Source organism: Grus americana, chromosome 7 (assembly GCF_028858705.1).
Source record: "Grus americana isolate bGruAme1 chromosome 7, bGruAme1.mat, whole genome shotgun sequence".
NCBI classification, from domain to species: Eukaryota; Metazoa; Chordata; class Aves; order Gruiformes; family Gruidae; genus Grus; species Grus americana.
In genome coordinates, this window is record NC_072858.1 from 6,324,189 (window position 1) to 6,345,730 (window position 21,542).

At 38.0% G+C, this 21,542-nt stretch overlaps 1 protein-coding gene across 1 annotated transcript in view; it reads right to left on the reverse strand.

The window, feature by feature from the left end:
• The window catches only part of PLPP4 (phospholipid phosphatase 4), a 66,006-nt gene that overhangs the window by 40,435 nt on the left and 4,029 nt on the right, over positions 1-21,542 (reverse strand). Inside the window, exons 2-3 of the mRNA XM_054831925.1 lie at positions 5,382-5,490; positions 943-1,033 (exon numbers count right to left, since the gene is read on the reverse strand). Of these exons, the coding sequence (XP_054687900.1) occupies positions 943-1,033; positions 5,382-5,490 (200 nt within the window). The remainder of the gene's footprint in view (positions 1-942; positions 1,034-5,381; positions 5,491-21,542) is intronic.

Below are 21,542 nucleotides of genomic sequence, written 5' to 3' on the forward strand. Positions count from 1 at the left end.
GATACATAGTGCCATTACATCTTATCTAGCTAAGGCGAGGCTGAGTATCAGTTTGACCTTACGATTTAAGGGCCAATAAATTCAAGTGTAAATTAGCCAGTAAAACAGAATTTCAGAATTAGGCATATTTCGAACATACTGCCAACAAGAACATTTGCACTTCTTAGTGCTTCAAAGCATCCTCTGCCAGTGAAAGCGCTTTAGTCGATCCTGGTCTCTGGCAATACCTATGTAAAAAGGACCTGGGCATATATCACTAAAAGATTTCAAAAGATAGGCGCAGCCAGAATTAGTTTCTAGAGCAGTTTAAGACTTACTATCCCCATTGTTTACCTGCTCCTCTGCTCGAAGATGCTGCCTACAACTGTAATTAGACTTCACCCGTAACACAGCCATAGCAGTTCACAGTCCAGGATTAAGTGCACATCTAACACTCCACTGGCAGTTTAAAAAGAAACATCAGCTTGTGATTAAAAAAGCTGAGCACGGATTTTGCAGTGAGGAACGGTAAACTCCGGGAGAAGGTCAGAGAAAACAATGAGGGGAGTAATTTCCTGCACTACGCAGCTGAATCTCACAGGACCTTCCATTCAAATCCTTAATTTAGAATAGCTGCAAGTATAAATAAGAGGTAAGGAATAGATTGGCTGTGACAGAAAAATAAACACCTGAACGGTGTTTCAGATGGTCTTGTCCATGCTGATTGAATTCTGACCCTTGCTAGCTAGACTGTAGAATTAAGGCACAGAATTTGTACATTTAGAAACATACATAAAACCAAAGGATTTTGTGAGATGGCTTGCAACTTCAGCGTAACTGCACTGAAAACTACTGCAATGGACTGTAACGGAGACAAGTATTCTTCAAGGCTTAGACCACAATTGGAATCAATCTCTGAGAGCTATCACACATTCTCTGTCTTGAAGTATGACATACATTTACCTAAGAAAGCCTCTTTAATTTCAGTCTTGTCTGTTCGCCGAATTATTTTCACCACAAAAATGACTGCTAGTGGCGTGAGGAACGAAATTGCCTGTAAGAGATAACAAATATCATGTGTGAGCGCATCAATTCCTTTTCAGTCCAACTGATTGATAATTAGTTCCAGTTAGCTCCATTTAAACTGGAAGGCTGAATGATCTTTATCAAACTCCTGACCTTAAGCAAAGCGGGATGATTTGTCTTTGCAACTACAGGGCAACGAATGTATTAAAACTGTAATATAACTGTGGGTTATAATTGATTTGTAATTGCCTGGAGCAGCATTTAAAATGTCGGCTTCATAAATGAAAAAGCAACAGACTATAAAGTCCATAAAATTCATACGCTGAGCCATACAGACCCTGTACATTTTTTCCCACTCTAAGCATTGCTCTGGAGGGCAGCCCATCCAGGCTGTGCTCTCAGTAAGACCCTATTCAACATAACAGACTCCATCACCAACTTCCTGACATTTTAAAATGCTGTTTACTTTACTTTTTGGCTTCTCTTTAACTATATTCTTGAATGCATTGAGAGGATCATGTCTCTATGATTCTTTCATTTACAAGTGTTTGGACATGGAGCAAACTGCTTGATTTTGTTCAAAAAAAAAAAAAAAAAGGAGAAAACCTGAAAAAAAAAAAAAAGGGGGAAAACCTGAACATCTACAAGTACACTCACTGCTTAAACAGAAACATATTCTTTTATTGTCAGTGCTCGTAGGACAGGATTCCTCCTACAAAGGACCTGAAATGGCATCTGCACATCAATGCGTGCACTTGATTTCCACAAAGAGCATCTCCATTATCATAGAGCAATTTGGACAATGGTTGATGATTCACTGTAAGTGTGACAGTTATCCCAAAAGCATCTTACTTCGTGCAGTGTCTCTACACTGCGGTCTGTCCTCCCGGAGCATGTATGTATTGTCTTTCTCCAGAGAGACATATCGGTTTCTCCCAAGCACAATACCAGGGAGTTTTTAATTAGTAACTTGCATTGAAAACTATGATTTTCTTCCCAACTGGTCCTTCCATCATCCTTTCCGTCTCAGACCTTCAACTGCAGAGGTAAAAGGCAACTTGTAGGCAAGGCAGGCCATTTATGCTTCTTGCTGGTTCGGGTCTAAGTTAAACAATTCCTCTCGGGAATCTACAAACCTCTTCACAAGCACATCTGTTCAAAAACAAATTAGGGTCTTTCAAAAGCATTTATTCTCTAGAAGAAAAGTGAAAATGACTGGGTTTTTTTAAACAAGGCAAAAATTAAGCTGTATATGGCACAAGGGGCACCAGGGCTTAAGTAAGATTATGTTACCTCTATTGAGGCTGAACAGTGCTTTACTTCTTAAACAGCCCCACCAAAATAAAAAACAGACAGGACAGACGTGTTATGAGAAGAGACATTTGATTCCTTTTTATAGTACAGATTAATCCCAGTCCTCATTTTATGCTTTTAGAATATCTGAGTAGCGAACAACATGAAAATGCACTATATTTGTTATTGTGGTAGTGCATCTTGGACCAAATTCCCCTCACCTGCATCTGCAAAATATTATCTAACTCAGTAAGCCATGCAGATTAAAACAGCCTGGAGTCTGTTCCCCTTTTTTACACTTAGGAAGGCAGGCATCAGGTTTTGTGCAAAAAGATGCACCATTTCCACTTAAAACTCCCTTCTGTCTACAGCATGTGTGAGATTCAAGTCAGGATGCCAGTGCCATGTTACTGCTCCAAAAATAGTTTAATTTCTGCTTTCAGAGACAAAGAGCAAAATAAAAAAAGGTTAAAGCCAACCATAGAATTATTAGTTTCATTCTAAAAAGTAAGGATTGCCACCAGGACAGAAAAGAAGATAGATATCTGTATTCCATTGTTGAATAACATATAGAAATATAGCCAGGCTGACGGGCTTATACTGGTGGTTTAATGGAGTTAGAAATCTTTTGAACAAACAGGAGAAGCAGAAATTATCAACAAAAAATAGAATTCAAGTGGCAGCTTGTTCCAAACCACTTCACAATCTATCTTTGGAAATCTGGTAAAACTGCAGATTTCCTCATATTTCACAAGCATATGGATTTTTGAGAGAGATGAAGAACTATTCATGTTTGCAGTACATTGCTGTTCCTTACACAAAAGGATTAGCTTGAAAGTGGTTTTTATTCTGCAGCAAAATGCACATACAAAGAAAGTTTGGCTTGCTAAAGACTCCTTTTTCTTTATTTTGCAAAAAGATTCTGTATGGCTCATATCCATAACGGATTTGGCAACAGTCTAACGAACAATATTCTCCTCAGACGCATCTCAGTAATGTTTTCTTTTCCAGCAGCGAAATACTCCAACATTGCCTTGCTTTTGTGAAACATGGACAAAATCTCTCTTGTTCATTATTCATCCTGGCAAGCCAGAAATATGCTAAAGTTATAGGGACTCCCACACACTTCCATGTATTCAAGAGAAGCTGTGAGAAATGCCTTACGCTTTCCAAGATAAGGAATAGCCACTGATAGACACACAGAACAAGGCTCAGGTCTTTCCAGTCCTTGTGGCTTGCTTTCTACCCATGCAGAAGTCAGCTTTATCTAATTTGGATCTGGGTTTGGGGTATTGACAACATTTCTCTTAATTCATATCTTGCAATTTATAAAATAATCCAGCAGTTCATAAAGTCTTAGAGATTGCTTGTAAGCCACAGACATATGTTTCAATATTGGAGTACAACACAAGTGGCAAGATATTCTTTACATAATAAAAGTTTGTGATCAATGCTAGAATTAGATTTTTTCTTTTTTTTCATTAAAGAAATAAGAAAAAACATTTAGAAGTGATCTACGTTTCTCAATTTAAGAAGCTGTTCGCTGAGTTACCGAGATGTCACGGTCTGAGCCAGAAACAGAACGCAGACTATACAAATGTTACTGCAGAAACTATACCAAACGCTGGCTCTGTGGGCAGTGGTTAACAGGGAAACGTACTACGCTTACATCCCAGAATTGTGTTTCCCAGTGGCTACTGCCTAGAGAACAAAGGAAGGACTAATGATTATCCCAACCAGTTTCCAAAATAGTTTCACTACTGCAGCAAACCCTTGTACAATGATTCACTACTGGTCCTTGAACTATAAACACAGATCAGACAAAGCACGTAGCAAGGGAACGTTCAGCATAAGGAAAAATGGCGGAATTAAACCCAAAATCTTTCCTAGCACAAAAATGTAATGTTTCTTTTTGTTTTTATACAGTTGTCTTCCAGGAAAAAGACATCCATCCAGGCTGAAAAAGTACTTAATAGAGCTGCTTCTTAATGCAATATAAACAATATGCTGGTGAATTTAAAACCAGGCCTTCAGCCTCTGTCTTAGAAGGCTGGGATATATTGTCACCTCGGAAACAGGAAGTACCCTCAAGTTTTTCCTTACTCAATTAAAAAGTTTCCCTGACTGAAGGCCTGTGATTCTTAAAAAAAATAAAAATAATGAAGACAAATTACATAGCTGATTTGCACTTACTCTGAATTCAAGCTCCTAATCTGAAAAGTAAAACCCTGGCTTCATTGAAGACCCAGGCTTTGATGTAAGGGTACTAGGATTTGACCTCATCTGCCATGTCCTTTACTGCAAAATCTCCGCTTTGACTGACGAAGCTTCTGCAAAGACTGACCTACTTGTTTTAACAGCCTGAACTAGGCCCGTAATTTCTTAGCATTTCTGCAGTGGTCTATCCTGCTGTACTCTTGTAGTTATATGTGTAGATTATTATGATTGTTAATCATTGCTAGTGATGGTTATCAAAACGATGAATTTTGATAATCAGACAAACCATCAAAATCAGACAGCCAGTCTGCGTGACAACACGAGCTGTGCTGGGGAGAGCCAGAAGAACGGTGACAGCAGAGCAGCTCTATGATATATTAAGTACGCCCCCAATGACCTCAGGATTGTTGGCGGAAGCTGAAACAAAGGTTTTGTCCACATGAAAAACACCACCAAGACACCAAAAAGTACGTGGAGGCAAATATCTCAGTGCCTAATGTGCCTAAAACAAATTGGATTTCAAAATATAAGCACTTAATCTAATAAGAGCATGGTAAGGTTTTGTCAGGTCACCCAACCAGCTAATTCAAAAAGCTTCTCTAATCATTTCTCTAGCACACCTCTAACTTAACACTAGCTTAAATCTTAAACTGTAAAATCAACATTCAGTCACCTAGTAATGCTGGTTTTTTAAAAACTCCGCATGATTTCATACATTTTGCCATTTGGACATTCCTGGATTGGAAAACAATTGTCATCAGAAGACAAGAAACATCCTACGCTTCTGGAAGGTTTCCTACTGCTTATTGAATTAAAGTGTACTTAGTTTACAGCCATCAAATGACCAACAAACCTTTAGTACTTACAAACATAAGACGCGTAGGTATGTTGTCTGATTGCACCAAAGGATTTTTATACAGCCAAATCTCTTCTGGCTGGATAACCCGCTGGAATGGATCCAAAAATTCTGTAAAACTGAAAATAACAATTAAAGATATAATTTTTTCACAATTTGAAATGATGACCAAAAACCCCAGAAGAGTCCTCCTGATTTAAAACTTCCCCCAAAGTTAATTATGGTATAGCATGCATGAATTATCCTTATAAAACATTGATACCCTACCTCACTGCTTTTTAGTAATACATTCTTCATAAATATACACTTAGGAAAATGATTTTTAAAAGTCTATATTCTAGAAGTTTATAAAAGTTCTGTAAACTTTACTGTGGAGGATAAATTGTCATTTTATTTTTTGTGGGAAAAGCGTGCAAATAATATTGTGGGATTAGAAAAATCATGTCGCAGGTATTTTACACTGAAAAAATTATATACTAGATTTCAAATAGAAAATGTGTCTTTCAAATGTCAAGATCCAGACTTTGAAGCATGACAGTTGCATTTGCAGGATCACAAACCAGGGAGAAAGCAGCAGCCCAGACAATTCCTTCTATTGATAGAAAAGAAAAAAACACAAACAGGTAACTTTAGAGAATATCTCCAAAAGAGACTTAATCCTAAAACAGGATGGGCTCATAGAAACATTTTTTTTTTCTTTTTTCAGATTCCCAGTATTTTGATTTGGCTGTCAAGCTTAAGAAAAATCTAGCTCTACCAGAAATGTCTCACTCTACCAAAACTGACTATTTTAATTTCATTCTCATGTTATTTAGCTGTGAAAACAAACAAAAAACCCCAACCAAACACCCCCCACTCCGCCCTCCCCAGTTTGGTTATTATGTTATTTTGAAATAAAGAGCATCAAAATAAATTGTCATATAGAAAGTAAATTATTTGTGTGGTATCTTTTGTGCAGCACTGAAAGAGGTAGCAGGAACTGTGATCTTTGACTGTTGTCAGATGTTTCAAAAGCTTTTCAGGACTACGTAAATTGTCTCTCTTAATTTAAACCACACTCCTTTTTCCACAGAGTCCTTCACTGTCCTTTAACTCTTCTTAGCTTTGAAGTCATATCAGATTTCCTGAAAAGTTTTGCCTTTGCTTTACATTACCCATTTCAGGGCTAGTTTACCAGGACTGAAAGAATGGCTGCTGAGAGAAGGCACAGGGACCAGATTTATGCAGATTGATCTTACCCAATAAGCCTGTGAAGCCAGAACACGGAGGTGTAGTGGCCCAAAGCTTTTTTTTTTTTTACTGTAAATTTTCCAAAGCCAAGAGCTTTAAACCCCTCCAAAACCAGGTTTTATACAAGTACCAGCTACAACAATTGACTTTGTAAATAGAAAAAGCTGAAAGCAATTTGTAAAGCAGAGTAAAATTAAACCACATATATGCAACTCCCCCCGTGAAGATGAGTCCTCAAATCCAGCCAGGTCAGCAATTTCCTAAACAGCCACCTTATCCAGTCTTCTGGGTCTTAGGAAATCCTTCTTTTTATCCCTTCTGAGGACTGACGAGCCATTCATCGTTTTCTCACTGTAGTCTACGATCTCTGCATTCGCCAGAGCCTCCCACGTCCCCAGCACATGCTACTGCTGACCCCCTTTACCCCAGCACACTCAGACTCCCAGCAGACAGAAGGTACTAAACTCTGTCTGCTCCAGAGAGCCCAACCAACTACTTCTTCCTAAAGGAAAACAAAGTCTGAGGACCAAAAAAGTCAAACGCAGTCTTGTCACTTGTACCAATAGTTATGCTTCCCTTACTGACCTACCTGGACAACCAGATTCTTCTGGAAACTTAAGGAATCTAGTATTGCAAGGAGAATATTTATTACTATACTGAGCTTCTTCAAGTTCAGAGTGTGACCCTGCTCTCCAAAGAGGGTGCAAGGTGAGTTTCAGAAGTGTCAAAACACTTTGTTTCAGTGTTTTCAAATCGAAAACTTAAATATTTTTTAAATTAAAAAAAAAAAAAACTTGTGCAAGACATGAAAGAGGCAAACATTTCTAAAGACGACTGTTTCCAGGAAATAAAACAACTCATATATGAAAAATTCATTTCACAATTTTTATCTTCAACTAGAAAAATAAAGGTTGATTTCTAGACAATGCAAGGAACTTTGTTTCCAAATTTCAACTGAGAGTCCTAAAGTGCATTATTTTTACTTTCAGTCTTTAAAGATATTGATGGCAGCTAGAAGAAAGTAACTACTGGTTGAAAGGGTTCTGCTACCAAGTGAAGTCACAGGTCTGAGTATGACATCCAACACGTCACCTGGGAGAGCTGAATTGCAAAGTTCACAGCTATACTGTCCAGAACTTAACATTTGTTATGAAGATGTAGTATAGGATCCGTGGCCAGGTGGTACTTCACCGCTCTCATCCTAGCACAAAGGGTAAGTACATGCAAGTCTGGGCACGCAAGAAGCTGAAGAAGCCAGCTGAGTTTCAATTACTACATCCTTCAGCCAGCCACATCTTTTCTAACATAATCCCTCAGGTATTTGCTGGTCTGACTGCTTTGAGGCAGTTCTCAGAGCACTGGGACTGATGGATACACCAAGGAACGCTTTGAAGCAGAGACACAGTCTTCGACATATCTAGGCCTTGAAGCATTTCTACTAACTGCAAAAAACAAACAATACACAAATATTTTAGTTTCAAGGTCATCACAGTATATCCGTGTACCAGTACACTTTTGGAAAATGTGTCACATTAGACCAGAGATTTAATTAGTTTGACATTAAGACATTTGACATTATGAGCAAATGCCAATAGAGTTAAAGGTTTGGGGCTCTTGTTCTTTTGTTTCCCGTCTCATCATTATATAAGAAAACTAAGATTAAAGTACAGTTGTTTAAATCTGAGAAATCAAACAAAACCAAATTCATAGTTCTCACAGAAATCATACTATGACACTGCAAATATGTGCTAAGTTATAAGATTTAATGCCTTTAAGAGCCAAATAATACACAAGCTAAAGAGATGAAACTATAATAAATAACATAAATGGTATCTGATTCCAGTTGAGGACTGATTTTCTGATTAGTATATATTCACTATCTTTAAACTCTTCTAAAGATTCATTTTAACAAATCTATTAATGACAGCAATAGTTATTATAATTATTATTTTATTGAACAACAGCAGTTTTGTATCCACTACATATTAAATCTGGTCAATTATCCATTTCTTCCTCTGACTTGTGTTCTGAATGTCTTCAAGAAAAATGTTCAAATATGCTGAAAAACATAACCAAAAAAAAAATAGCTGAAACCAGGTAAAATAATTTCAAAATCACTACTGAAGGAGGGGGAAAAAAAGTAGATGTAGAAGGCTGCAGATCTTGTGTGTGTGAACAACAGAGAAATATAAAGTAAACAGTTACAGGAAAGCAACTATATAAAAAGAAATACCTTTTTTTTTTTAATCTTCAGAAAAAGCTCAGCTGCTAATTAAATTTTTATGCCAAGGCTCATAAGAGAACAATTCTCTTCCTTTTTTGAAGCATCACCGATGGGCAACTGGATACCAGATTTCACTAGCTTGAAGGCAATTCCCTTTGTACTCTATTAAACAATCATGAGGACATACTGGTTTCTATGCTGCCTGACACTTTGTGATTTATGTTCCTTCATCCTAACGAAAAGTACAGTCTATTACTATTCATAAGCCAGCACAAGCTTGTTTAAATGACTAGATGTTATTAGAAATGAATGTAGTCCTTGGATAAAGAAAACTGGTGTCTAGACATTTTCCTGTTATGGCTGAAAATACAAGTTCAATCATAAAACATCCCCTGGCAGCAGGTGAACAACTTAGGAAGCTTACGTCGTATTAGTACGTGAAATTTTAGTATTAGATTTTTGATCTCACACTTTCTGCATGTTTACATATTCATCCAACATTTTTAATAGTTTAACAAGCAATATTTTGAACACTTCAGCCTGATAACACGTATTTAAGGCATAAAAGGACTTCCATTAACTTCAAGAGCCTTTAACTGTGACTTTGAAAGCAACCTAAGGGAAACAGAAGCCCTAAATTCCATTAAAAACATCAGTGAGGAACAGGTGTCCAAGTACCTGAGGTTGCTTTGGACATCCCAACATTACTGCCTAGAACACTACACTAAATAAAAACGTTGATCTTTTCCAAAGATACCACCACTTCCAGGTTACATTAACTTCACTACCATTTAACAGCATGTAGCCCTTTAAGACAATTTTATGCAAGCACCACGTCACAGACTGATCAAGGTAAAAGCACACAGTACTTTTGTGATAATATGGACTAATAATGCTTTTTTATTAAATCATTCACTAGTAGTGAATGAATCAAAAATTGCATAATTATCCTCATAGAATCCTTGACCTGTGCATCCACCATGGTCTTCATCTCCCATAATCAACAAAAGGGTATTGTTTAGCACCTCACCTTATTGTTTCAAGCACTGCTTACAGTAGCTACCATTCCCTGGCATTCAGCAGCATGAAATCAAGAAGCAATGGCATTTGGAAGTCGCTAAGATCAGAGAAAGAGTAATAAGCAGTACTGCATTGGCAAAGTTGGCAAGGCAGAAACCTTTAAATGTTAGAGTAGACAAGTATGTTACACATCTGGCTACAAGAAGAGGACAGGAGTAGATAGATGGGCCCAACATTAGGGTTGTATCGTTGCGTCCTGTTAGTGTAAGATGCAAACTACCAGCAATGAAATCATGAGTAGCATTCAGCTTGGAAGCACCTACTAAGGTGTAACTAAGTGTTACAAGGACTGCTGCCAGCCACCAGCTCCATTTTCAGAGAGTAGCAATATGAAGTCACACAGGAGAATACATAGGGGCTTTCATCCTGGCAGTCTTGGGGACCTAGATATCCACTCCATGAGAAGTGTCATCACCCACTGGAGGGTTAGAGATTACTTCCTGGGTTTGAGCATCAACTAAAGGACATACAAGGGGGTTTGTTTGGGGTTTTTTTGTGAGTGTTGGGTTTTTTGCCTTCTGCTTTGCCTCTGAAGAATTTCTCTTCTTCATAGATGCAGGTAAGGGTTGTCCCAAGTAACAAGTGGCAATAAGAAAGGAGAGGACAGAGAGGTACATATGGCATGGCAAAGCACCAGAAGAGAATGAACATGAACTTGTGATTGTGACACTCAAGTCTTTCCTATCAGATACCAAATGATCAACCCTCCTCTTTTCTAAGCATCATCTGTTGATAAGCAGATCTGATCCTAAAATGGCTTTGTATGCAATTCCTCATCTGAGGAAGTAAGGGAGAGCAGCAAAGCCACAGGCGTTCATGAAGCTCTTTTCTACATCACTTCTGAGGGCTTGTGGGAGGAAAAAAAAAAACCAACAGCCAACAAAAAGTTTGGCTCTGACTACCATTCCCTGACTGCAGAACTCTGCGTGAGCAAACTCAGCGCTGCCTCTCCCACAGAAACAGATTAGCTGTGACTGTACGGCTGGAACTCCATTGTGCACTTGCTTACATGGATATTTCCTCGAGTATTCCCCAAATCAGATCTCAAATCCAGTAGTAAAAGCTTTTATAGTGTACCTGCCATGTTAAATTGTGCAATCAGTTGTCCTGACACTAAAACAGAGTCGTGAGCAGCATCAGTGAGGCTAAGGTTGGTAAGGCTCTGTATAGGTTGGCCCAATTACAGCGTATATACATGATAACAGCTCAGTGAGAGATTCTCACCCAACAGATTCACAGCCCCAACATTGTGAATTAAGAGCCATAAAGCAGAATGCATCACAGGGCACAACAGCTATGGAGATAAGAAAATTATATTCTGAAAGACAGAACTTGCTTCAAGGGTTTCCAACCAGTGACCCAGGCTAAAGAGCCCAGCGCTTACATTGGCCGGGGTGATTGCACTGAACGCTGCTTATTCACATCACCTTTGCTCACATTTCAATCCAAGACTTCAACTTACCCATTCTGAAACATACTAATAGTAGGAAAAGTATTCATGTCATGTTATTTGATATGCCTGGAAAGAATAACTCATTCTCGTGCCATGAGGAAACCTAGTCTTGTTTATTCCCTACAGGTAATATTAAGGAAAAAATACAACTCTTTAGCGGTTATATTTGGAACTTGTGCAAAGACAGACACAATATGAAAAGCTCAAGATGGTCTGTGGCTGGAATACAAAATTAACAGAACTGAAGCAGACAAGAGAGTGATGAGGTGAGATAAGAAACAATGCCTGTGGTTTATCACCGTCATTCTGCTCACCACATGAATGTTGGAGGAGTTCAGTTTCTGAAATGCAGCTGTCTATGCGTATTACCGTGATGAGATAGCTTTGTGTTAGCTCAAAGGTTAGCATAGGGAAAGAGATCCGAGCCATTTAATTTCTATAGTCATCTGGGAAATCCACAGTTCCTCAGCCATCAAGAAGGGAATTATGTATTGGGGTACAAAAAATACAACCAAGGCCCAATTATTAATGATGAACTGCAATTTCAAAGGAAAAAGCTGACATGAAATAAAAAAATATAACTTCAATAATATAAACTCTGGTTTTGATAGAATGAGAAACTTCCCCTATCGGTAAGGCACAACACCGGTTATCAAGAGATTTGACGTTTTCTGCCACTGTTTTACAACACAAGGTAGGGCAATTCATTCCAGCAAGTCAATTCCATATCAAAGCAAGACTCCAAACGCTGTAGTCTGCTCATTAACTGGACTGGTATTCACACATGCCAAGTGTGCACTGCTGACAAGCATTCAAGTAGGAAAACAACAGCTTCAATTTCTCCATAGAAATCAAAAGTAAAGAGTTAAAGTCTAAAATCTATTAGAATTTATATCACAGTAGATATTGATTGCGTAAGAAGCACGTACATGAAAACAGAAATTAATGTTTTATTGGTTCTTCATAGGCTTGGATGGAAACATGTTAAACTATCATCTTGTAACTGCACTAAACCCAATTCATTAATTTACATTCACACCAAGAGATACAGAAGCAGCTGAATCAATAAATTATCTCCACCTTTTCAACAGCTAAACCCTTTTATTTCCCAATACATTGCCATGCAGTGTATACACCTACCACTTCTGATTAACAATCTATAATCCTAATATGGAGCTTTATTGGTTTGAGTGTCCTGCAGGATACAGGGTAGTCAATATTCACAGGAACACCCTACAAAGATAATTCATAAGCTGTTTTTATGGCTACAGAAATTTGAAGATCTGATGCCTCTCTTCATTGGCAGTAGCCTTCTGTTTGTAGGCAAGTATTTACAAAGACTGAGAGGAGTACTGGCAGAAAGTAAACGGTAAGAAAAATGTTGCAAGAGGCTTCTTTCTTTCAGTCCCTATTCAGTGCCTAGTACAGCTCTGAAAATAGCGCAAGTTGATAGCCTGTTTTAAACTTCTGTATTTCTGAGAAGCTAGAAACAAGGCCTTCATACCACTTCCTGATAACATTTGATATTCTAATTGAAATGTATACAGCTTTCCCCACTTTCAATTCTGTGGGTGCACTTTTATGTGGGGAGGAGCCAAAAGTTAATGGAATTAAATCCTGGGACCAATAATGACAAAGGGCAGAGGCAACCTTTTTGGTTGGGGTTTTTTTTGGTTTTTTTTTTTAATGCCACTAGCAAGTTGAGAACTGGTTCTCAAGGGTAGGTTTGGCTTCAGATGAGTCAGTATCACTTAATGTAAAAGTGAATATTTTAAATCAGCTAGCAATTGCAGTGTTACATTTAACTAGCACTCTGCCCACAGTAGCCCTTCAGATATAGGAGAAATAATTTTGATTAAGAAGGGATTGAAAATTAATTCTAATGCAGTTTTAAAAACATACTTATTACCATGCTTGTCATATTTCCCAGATGTGCTGAAAGAAGAGAGTTTCCAGTATTTTTCTTCAGTCTTGCTAGCAGGTTTCCTAGATTTGCCTCATATATCCACTGATTTAACAGATATACATCTAGGTGTGACTTCTTCCACAGATGAATGGCCACCCTTTTGACTCTCCTTCTCACAGCTAGCATTGCACCCCAGTTTGGATGAGCCGTACTGGGCCAACAAAGCCAACCATGACAGGTTCTTCAACCAGAATGTGTCTAATTAGATGATGAAGTCTGTGCCAGTCAGTGTCTCCGAATGATTGTTGAGCCACTGGACCCTTCCCTGATACAGCATCTGGGGCTGTATTTATAAAGGCTTCATCAGCTGCGCCTGAGATTAGGCTCAAGTCTGCTACAGCACGACTTGAGCCATGTGTACCCATACTGAATATACGGATAGAAACAGGTTAAAAAAAACCCAGACCCAACCCCTCTGCTCAAATTTTCTCTTCCTTGCTTGGTCCAAATTTAAGAAACAAAATGAATTAAATGAATCAGCAAGGAGGCAACAGCTGGGGAGTCTGGGCTCAGTTAAAAGTTCAGATCTTGAACTAACAACAATACACATTCACAACGGGAGTCCTGCAGCTTATGAAATAATACATAAATGATACATAAATGTTCTCAGAATACTTAATAGGAAATAGTGAACTAGCAATCTTTTCACAATGCTGAAAAAAAGAGAATAGCCTGGAGTTTTAGAATCTAATATTAATTTCCTTAGTACCTAAATTACACCTCTACTGCTTTCTCAATCCTTGGCATTTGAACTCTCTCTGGATAAATGATTTCCTTCCTGTGATATTATTTCAGTCATACTAAACCTAAGAGGAAAGGGAAAGGATTATCTGACCATGCATGAACAGCACAAGAACAAGCAATTAACACAGCCAGCCAGTTGTTCTTGTGCGCCGGACAGAATCCAAAAACTTCACATACATTCTCCTTGCTCACAGGCTGAGCACTTTAATGCAAGTAGCACTAAATATTCCTGAATATCATTATTGCCAGTATGAAGTGACTGAATCTAGAAAACTCCCATTCAATGGGAATAAAAATGGGTATTCAGGCATTAAACTACTTAACTAGCCTAGATACAACCTTTTCACCATCATTTCTTCCTTACAGAAGCGGAATATTTGGAAATGAGCAAAGTGACAGAAATAAAGAGGGAACATTGGCCATGCTGCATTGCAGCTTTGAACAGAAGAGCAGGAGACAAGAGTGGCTATACTGAAACAGGAAAAAACCCACTGCAAAATGAGTCAAACTGATGTATTTTGGCCTGGTTTTTTTTTTTTTTTTTTTAAACTTTGACCTAATACTGAAAGCAATGTTTGCATCTTTTGCTTTCTGGTCAGCAGAATATAAAATAAATCATTTTGAAACAAAAATGTATTTGTTTTGGCATTTAGCTGCTCCCGAGGTAAAAAAGCAGTTCAGTTCTTGTGATCCTTGCTCACGGGGCATAGTGGCATAGCACTTCAAATGCAAGGCAAGCAGGTCAGAGCTGCTACTTATTATGTCAATTAAATAAATACTTAAGGCAATCCAGTACAGCTGCACTACTGTAACAGTGAGAATCAACAGTGGTAGTCTTACAGAAATAAGAGATGCCAAGAAAGTGACAACTATTGGTTACTGTTTTCATTGCATTCTCTCTCATTTTAGTTAATAAAAAGCATAATTTATGGTATTAACTGTTGCCTCTATGCTCTATTTTTATTAAATATACCCTATGATGTAAGCTATTTCACAAAAGTCATTTCGATGTGTTTGTGTAGGGAGAAGAGTGAAAGGAAATCATCAGTATACAAACACTGATGTAGTCATTAGAAGTTTCAAAGCTGGCGATTGTACGTTATGCTAAAGTGAAAAACAGATTTCATATTACAGGTTTAAGTTACCTAAGCACATGTCTGAATAATGAAGCAATGCATACTACAGACAGTCAAAATTTTGCTTTTGATGTTTTTTAATGCTTGTTTTTACATCTCAAACTGTTTTCAGCCAAACAACTCTCAACAGTTCCTTGGACAACTACCCTGGCTTCACAGCAATTTGATAGAGCTGAGTAGTCTGATAAAGTTTCTTCCGTTTTCATACCTGTGTGCCACATTCCTACTGACTATAGGTTTGGACCCAAAGTGAAAGCCAGGGGTTAGAGTTTCTCTTAGTGACCAAAGCCTGCCCTCTCAGCTATTTTTGTCCCTCCATCACTCCTTCTCCAAAACTCCCTTTGTAGCACACTTACTTCAATGCTTCTCACTCCTGTCCCTCCCACAATAGCTCTTTAAGATCTTGCTTGGAACAAGGCTTAATCAGTTGGAAGTGACAGCTTGACCCTGGCAGCTTATTCAGGAGCAATCTCTGAAACACTAATACATTCCTCCACGCTGTAGGATCTCGTCTCCGTTCAGCCACTGCACCCACTCAATCTCTCTAAAAGCCCTGTATCAAAAACCTACCACCACTTCTACGCAAGAAATTTTCTCTCGTTCACCAAGCTTTTCACCAGAATTGAATTTTAATAATATGAACACGACTTGATGATTTGCTGCCAAGTTATTTTTTGTCTAGAATATATTATATGAATGTTTATGATTTGTATCCCATTCCCCTTAAACATACGATGGATGACCTTGAAAGACTACCTGTATGGCAGTGAAGCCTATCCTGTACCTGAGAGGTATAGGTTGAATAAAAGTGAGGGTTAAGTAGTAACAAACAAATTGTCTACAATTAGAGCTAAGTGCCAAAACACATTCTCAGACTGTTTTTTTCAGACAAAAAACTCAGGAGCTGGTAAGGAAGTGAGAGAGGGGAGAAATACTATGGACCAAGCTAGAAGGCTCGATCAAGAGTTTCTTTATGTGAAATTACACCACTAATTTTTGGCCAAATGGCAACATAACATTTTAAACCAAACTGTAATCAAATATTTTCTTTGGGCATCCATTAAATTAATTTTAATAAAAAGTGCATTTAAAAATGCAAATTTTAAAATAAACACTTCAGAATTAATAGACAGACACTTTTTTGAAGTTATTCGCTAAATCTAATGTAAATTTACAAGCTATTTTGTTCCAGTTTTTCCTTTACAGTTGCTGTATGCAATGACTTCATTATTCTCGGGAGGAAAAAAAAAAAAAAAAAAGACCTGGCTAACAATATTCACAATCAAATCTAACCATATTAACATCACTCAAACCAAAAACACTTGTGTGAATTACTACATGTTCCAGAGCATTAATAATGATTTAAAAAAAAAAAAAGATATAAAGATATGGTAATGGGGAATAGGAACATCACTTTTAGCATTTTGTAGTTCTCGCTAAAGTCAATAGCAGTAGTTACACTCCTGTAAAGCACCTTGGACACTAGATGAATGAAATTATTCATGGCCTCTCTGCGGGCTATGAGAGTACAGTCAGGCTATTAGATCTGTTCTCCCATTAGGGAAAATTGGCAGTTAATGAAAATATAACACTTTATATCAAACGATACACTCCTCTGTTGTTTTCAATTTGCAAGGCTTCACAACGCTTGGCAGGGTGCCACAAATCCTTCAAAGCTGAAATATGTCTGAGCTGAGATTTACACCTCCATTATAAATTCCAAAGTAGTAATAAAACTTTTCACTCAAAATACGAGTAAAATGTTGAACTGCAAGACTGCAGAGTGAAACATTTCACCTAATCTAGGATTTCATTTTCCCCACAATCTCATCAATGCAAAAATATTTAGAATATGATACCTGGCATGGCACTGCCCTCCAGCCAGAAGGTATCATCAGCTTCTGCCCAGTCTGTGCTGAAGTATTCTCCAAGTAACTGGTAACACCGTTGCCTGTTCTGCCCATCAGCATGAGCCAAAAATTTTGCTTTAATGCTTTTCCCCTTTTCCCCGCACACTGAGGCACTCGCAGGCAATATAAATCTTGGATCATTAAGCCGATTTGTGCTAGCTTACAAGGCCACCTAGTCTGTCTCCTCGCAGCCACATAGCAAAGCAACACTTTATGTAAAATACTCCCAAGATACTTTAGCATAACTTGCTTTTTAAAGTTTCCATTGGTGGAGATTCTACATATGCCTTGGGCAGTCTACCACCGAGCTCAAGAGTCCTTCCAATTAGGTAGTATTTCCCCACACTCAGCCTAAGTTTCCCTTGCTACAAGTTTAAAAACCTTTCCTTTCTGTACAATTCCTGAAGGACACGAAGAGCAGTTTGCCTTCATACATCTTTACGGCAACTGCTTACATGTGACGATTACGTCCATGGCTCCTCAGATTTCTAGATTAAACAGCTCAATTATTTCTATCTTTTCTCAGAAAAGGGGTTTTCTATCCCCCTCTTGCCATCTTTCTCAATTCTCCGAAATTCACCTGCATAAGTATTCTTAATCAACCACTTACTTTGAAAATACCAGTTGTAAACCCTGTTACTCTAGCCTACAGTAAAGTATTTCACACTTACTGCATTTTATCTATAAGCAATTTTAATTAAAATTCAGTGCTATTTTAACATATTTAGCCATTTGGATAGTAAAAGCTAAAAATGTTTTGTAATGCAGAGAAATAAACAAATAGGATACACAGTAACTGTAGCAATCTGATTTACAACAGACAAACATTCCTAACCTAGTTTTCAGCAGAATCACATAGATCAGTCACAGTTTCTTGCGTAGCAACGTCTTGTGGTCCAATGACCACAAATTTACCATTTACAAGGCAAAGGAAAAACACCTTAAAATCCATGCAGTTATAAAAAGCTTTTTTTCAAGCGCAACATCTGATGACAACTTTGTCTCTTCTATGAGGACAATCTAATTGGATCATCTGTGAAGCAGCTATTCTGATTCAGAAACCAGTGAAGCTTTCCTTAATCATCCAAGCGTACATCCCCTGTTGATCAGCAGATCATGACCAAATTTTCAGCAAGGGACACAAGTACTGGCTTCAGCTTTCCCTCTCTCTGTCCACCAATCCTCGCCAACATGGATGCAGCACGTCCCCTGTTCAGTATCAGCACGGTGCTCACTACAGAAAAAAAGTTACAAGACACACTAAATATAATCCTTAATCCACTTACAGTGTCAATAATTCCGCCAACTATTTCCAGGTACTCACTTTTCAAAGTCACCAACAGATCGCGAGCCTATAAAGATCTCGGTTTACTGTGCCAGGTCCGAGTGCACTCTCAGCAGTAAGACTGCACTTTTTATTAAAGACTTTGCCATAAGAAACACAGTTGTGCAACAGCTTGACTGTGCTTAGATCAAAGTATAAAAATCAATATTTTTTTTAAAGAAAAATTTCCCTCACAGAAATCCTGTCAGTCTTAGTAACATTCTCACTATAAAACGCCCTCCATCGGGGCTGGGAGCAAATAAATACAAAGTGCCAAAGTCAGTGAGTAAATGGGATTCAACAAGAAGAGACACAAAGTTGCCATTTACTCCTCAAAAATCTGGAGCAGATGCTTTCACATTTGCAATAACATCCTTTTTTAGCATGTATTCAGCTGCGAGTTTAGCCGTGGACATCAACTGTAAATCCCATCCTATTAACAGGACAATTGGATTTCCTGCCATTAAATCCCCCTTACCTCCCTGGGGCTCAGGGAAGACAAATTAAACAAACTTAGTTCTACAAGCTAAACGTTTTGATACAACGGTCTGTAAAACAGTATCTTTTGCACAGACCAAAGTCGGCACAAAAGACAGGTACACTTTTTCCTGAATAACTGTTATCAAAGTCAGTAAAATCCTACCCTGGTTTCAACAAATAAAATAAGAAAACAATGGAAACAGAAGCTTCAGCTCAGTGGAATGCCAAGTACCAAGTGTCTCCGTCAGCGTTGCGATATTTCATAGATATTAGGACAGGCACACAGTCGTTTTGTTGTGTACTTCATATTACACCAGGTACAATAGGTATTTATGGCCTTTTGTTTTTACAGTAGCCTCTCAAGGACGTAGAGCTGAGCAAAGTTAAAATTCAGGTTACTTTGTGATATATCAGTTGCATTCAGCGAGTTACAGAAGCTCCACGGCATTCTAATTCTTCCATCACTTCAAAGGTGTAACAGACTCTGCTGAGCACTGGAACAAGTCTGTTGCTTGCCGCTGGAGCTCGATACGCAACCTTTGATATATGTTCTCAGATCCCAAGCACCAGAGAGGCTAAGGTCTTTTTTTATAGCAGGTCTTTCCCTTAACCATTCATTAACCCTACTCAGTGAACTAGACTTCAACCTGGGCCCTCATTTTTAGTATCATCTAAATTATGGTTTATAATACAGTACCTATTTTCAAACAGGTTAGTAATCAAACACGTTGATGTTCTCACTTCGCATTATCATTACTATTTGTGAAACTGCCACCGAAAAAGCTCCAAGGATGTTCAATGGCTTTGGCTGCTATCCACATACCTCACAACAAAGAATTCATCAACTAAATGAAAAAAAGAGTGAGAAAAAGAAGTATTACTCTCCCTTTCTTGACGAGAAATTAGGTTACAGAAAAATGAAGTCCAAGATTAAGATCACAAGCCAAAAAATCAGGTTCCAAATAAAGCCGAATTATGGGAAACTCAAACGAAGAATGTAGGGCACAAAAAGACTGAGAAGCTCATGAGGCCAAATACCTACTTTACTTTGAAACATCCAGCGATACAGCCTAGGCTTAAAAGGTGCTTTGAAATCCTGGTCCAACTGATTTGTGTAATCAGGCAGCGTTTCTGTCAGGATGAGGAAATAAATCTTAATGTCTCAGCCTGGTGATTTCTTCTCAATACTGTTTTGCTTATATTACCTAAAGATCTCCAACTACTCATGATTCTCAAGCTCAGGGGATTCTCCAAAACTCCAGTAGATACAACAGAGAAAAAGCAAGCGCAAACTAGGAGAAGAGAGTAAAGCGGAACTGCAGCATTGTGGAATTTCCTCAGCTAATTGATTTTCTCTCTGTGTTAACAAGACAATACATAGTATCATTTATGAAGACGATGTATGCAGAATATCCAGATCACCACCCATGACAAAGCAAGCTATGTTGAAAGAGCTTTCCAGCCTAAATCATTTCATGCATATTCATAACTTGATTAAAATCTTAATTTGTAAACTTACGAGAAACAAAACATGCACAGAATTGGCTATATTTACTTAAACCAGAGTCTGAACATGACACACACACACAAAAGATGTCAGCATTAGTCAACACTGTACACTACATGCGTGTAATGTATACATATGTTAGCCTGCAGATAAACATTTATCCCCAAGGGAGGCTGCTAATGAGACTGTGCTGTAGGGAAGATATCCAATTATTCTGAATGACATTTATATTTTAATCACATCACACTCTCTGAAGAGCTCGAGGTTTGATGAAGCAATCCTTGAAAGACTGTCCTTTTAATCAGTTAGATCTAGAAACATCAGCGATATGCTGTTGACAAGTCATTGTGCTGAATATTCTACGACAGAAACAAATTCTTCCATCTCTCTACCAAGACAACACTGCAGTCTTCTAAAACTTCTGAAACAGCTGAAAGTTCTCCTTCTAGGAGATACCTAGAACAGAGTAACATGTATTTTGCTAAGAAACTAAGACTTCCCTACCGGTAAGTACAGGCTCACTCTGAGCTACCATTCAATGAATCTCTCTTTTCAGGAGAGATGAAGAAGGTTGTTTTAAGGGCGTCACTCCTGTGTGAAAAATATCAGACTTGCTCACAAATCTTTTACAATTGCCTTAACGGAATAAAACCAGGTCAGTCAAAACAATTTGCTTTCATCAAGCATTCAGTAAGTGACAAATGCCATTGTCCACATGGAGCAGAAGAAAGACTGTCCACGTTTAACATGTTTTAGCATTAATCAGGCAGCTTAAGATGCTCCAGGTCATAGGAATAAGTACAAAATGAAGAAAACAGAGATGCAAGACCCTAATTAAATCATTCTTCAAATTAGTGTTTGATTTTTTCTATAAACAAAGTACATGCTCACACTTGTTTTATAAACATTTTCTACTGCAGACAACTTCAGACCGTTTCTGCTTCTGAGACCTTGCATGAAAAATTTCACTTTAAAAAAAAATCTAGTTCTGTACTCACAGATATTTCTTAATAAATAAAAGACTAAACAAACAAAAATATGTAGTGAGAACTGATTAACATCCAGGTTTAATTAAAAAATGTTTGAAACTGCATAATGTAATAACAATGTAATGGAC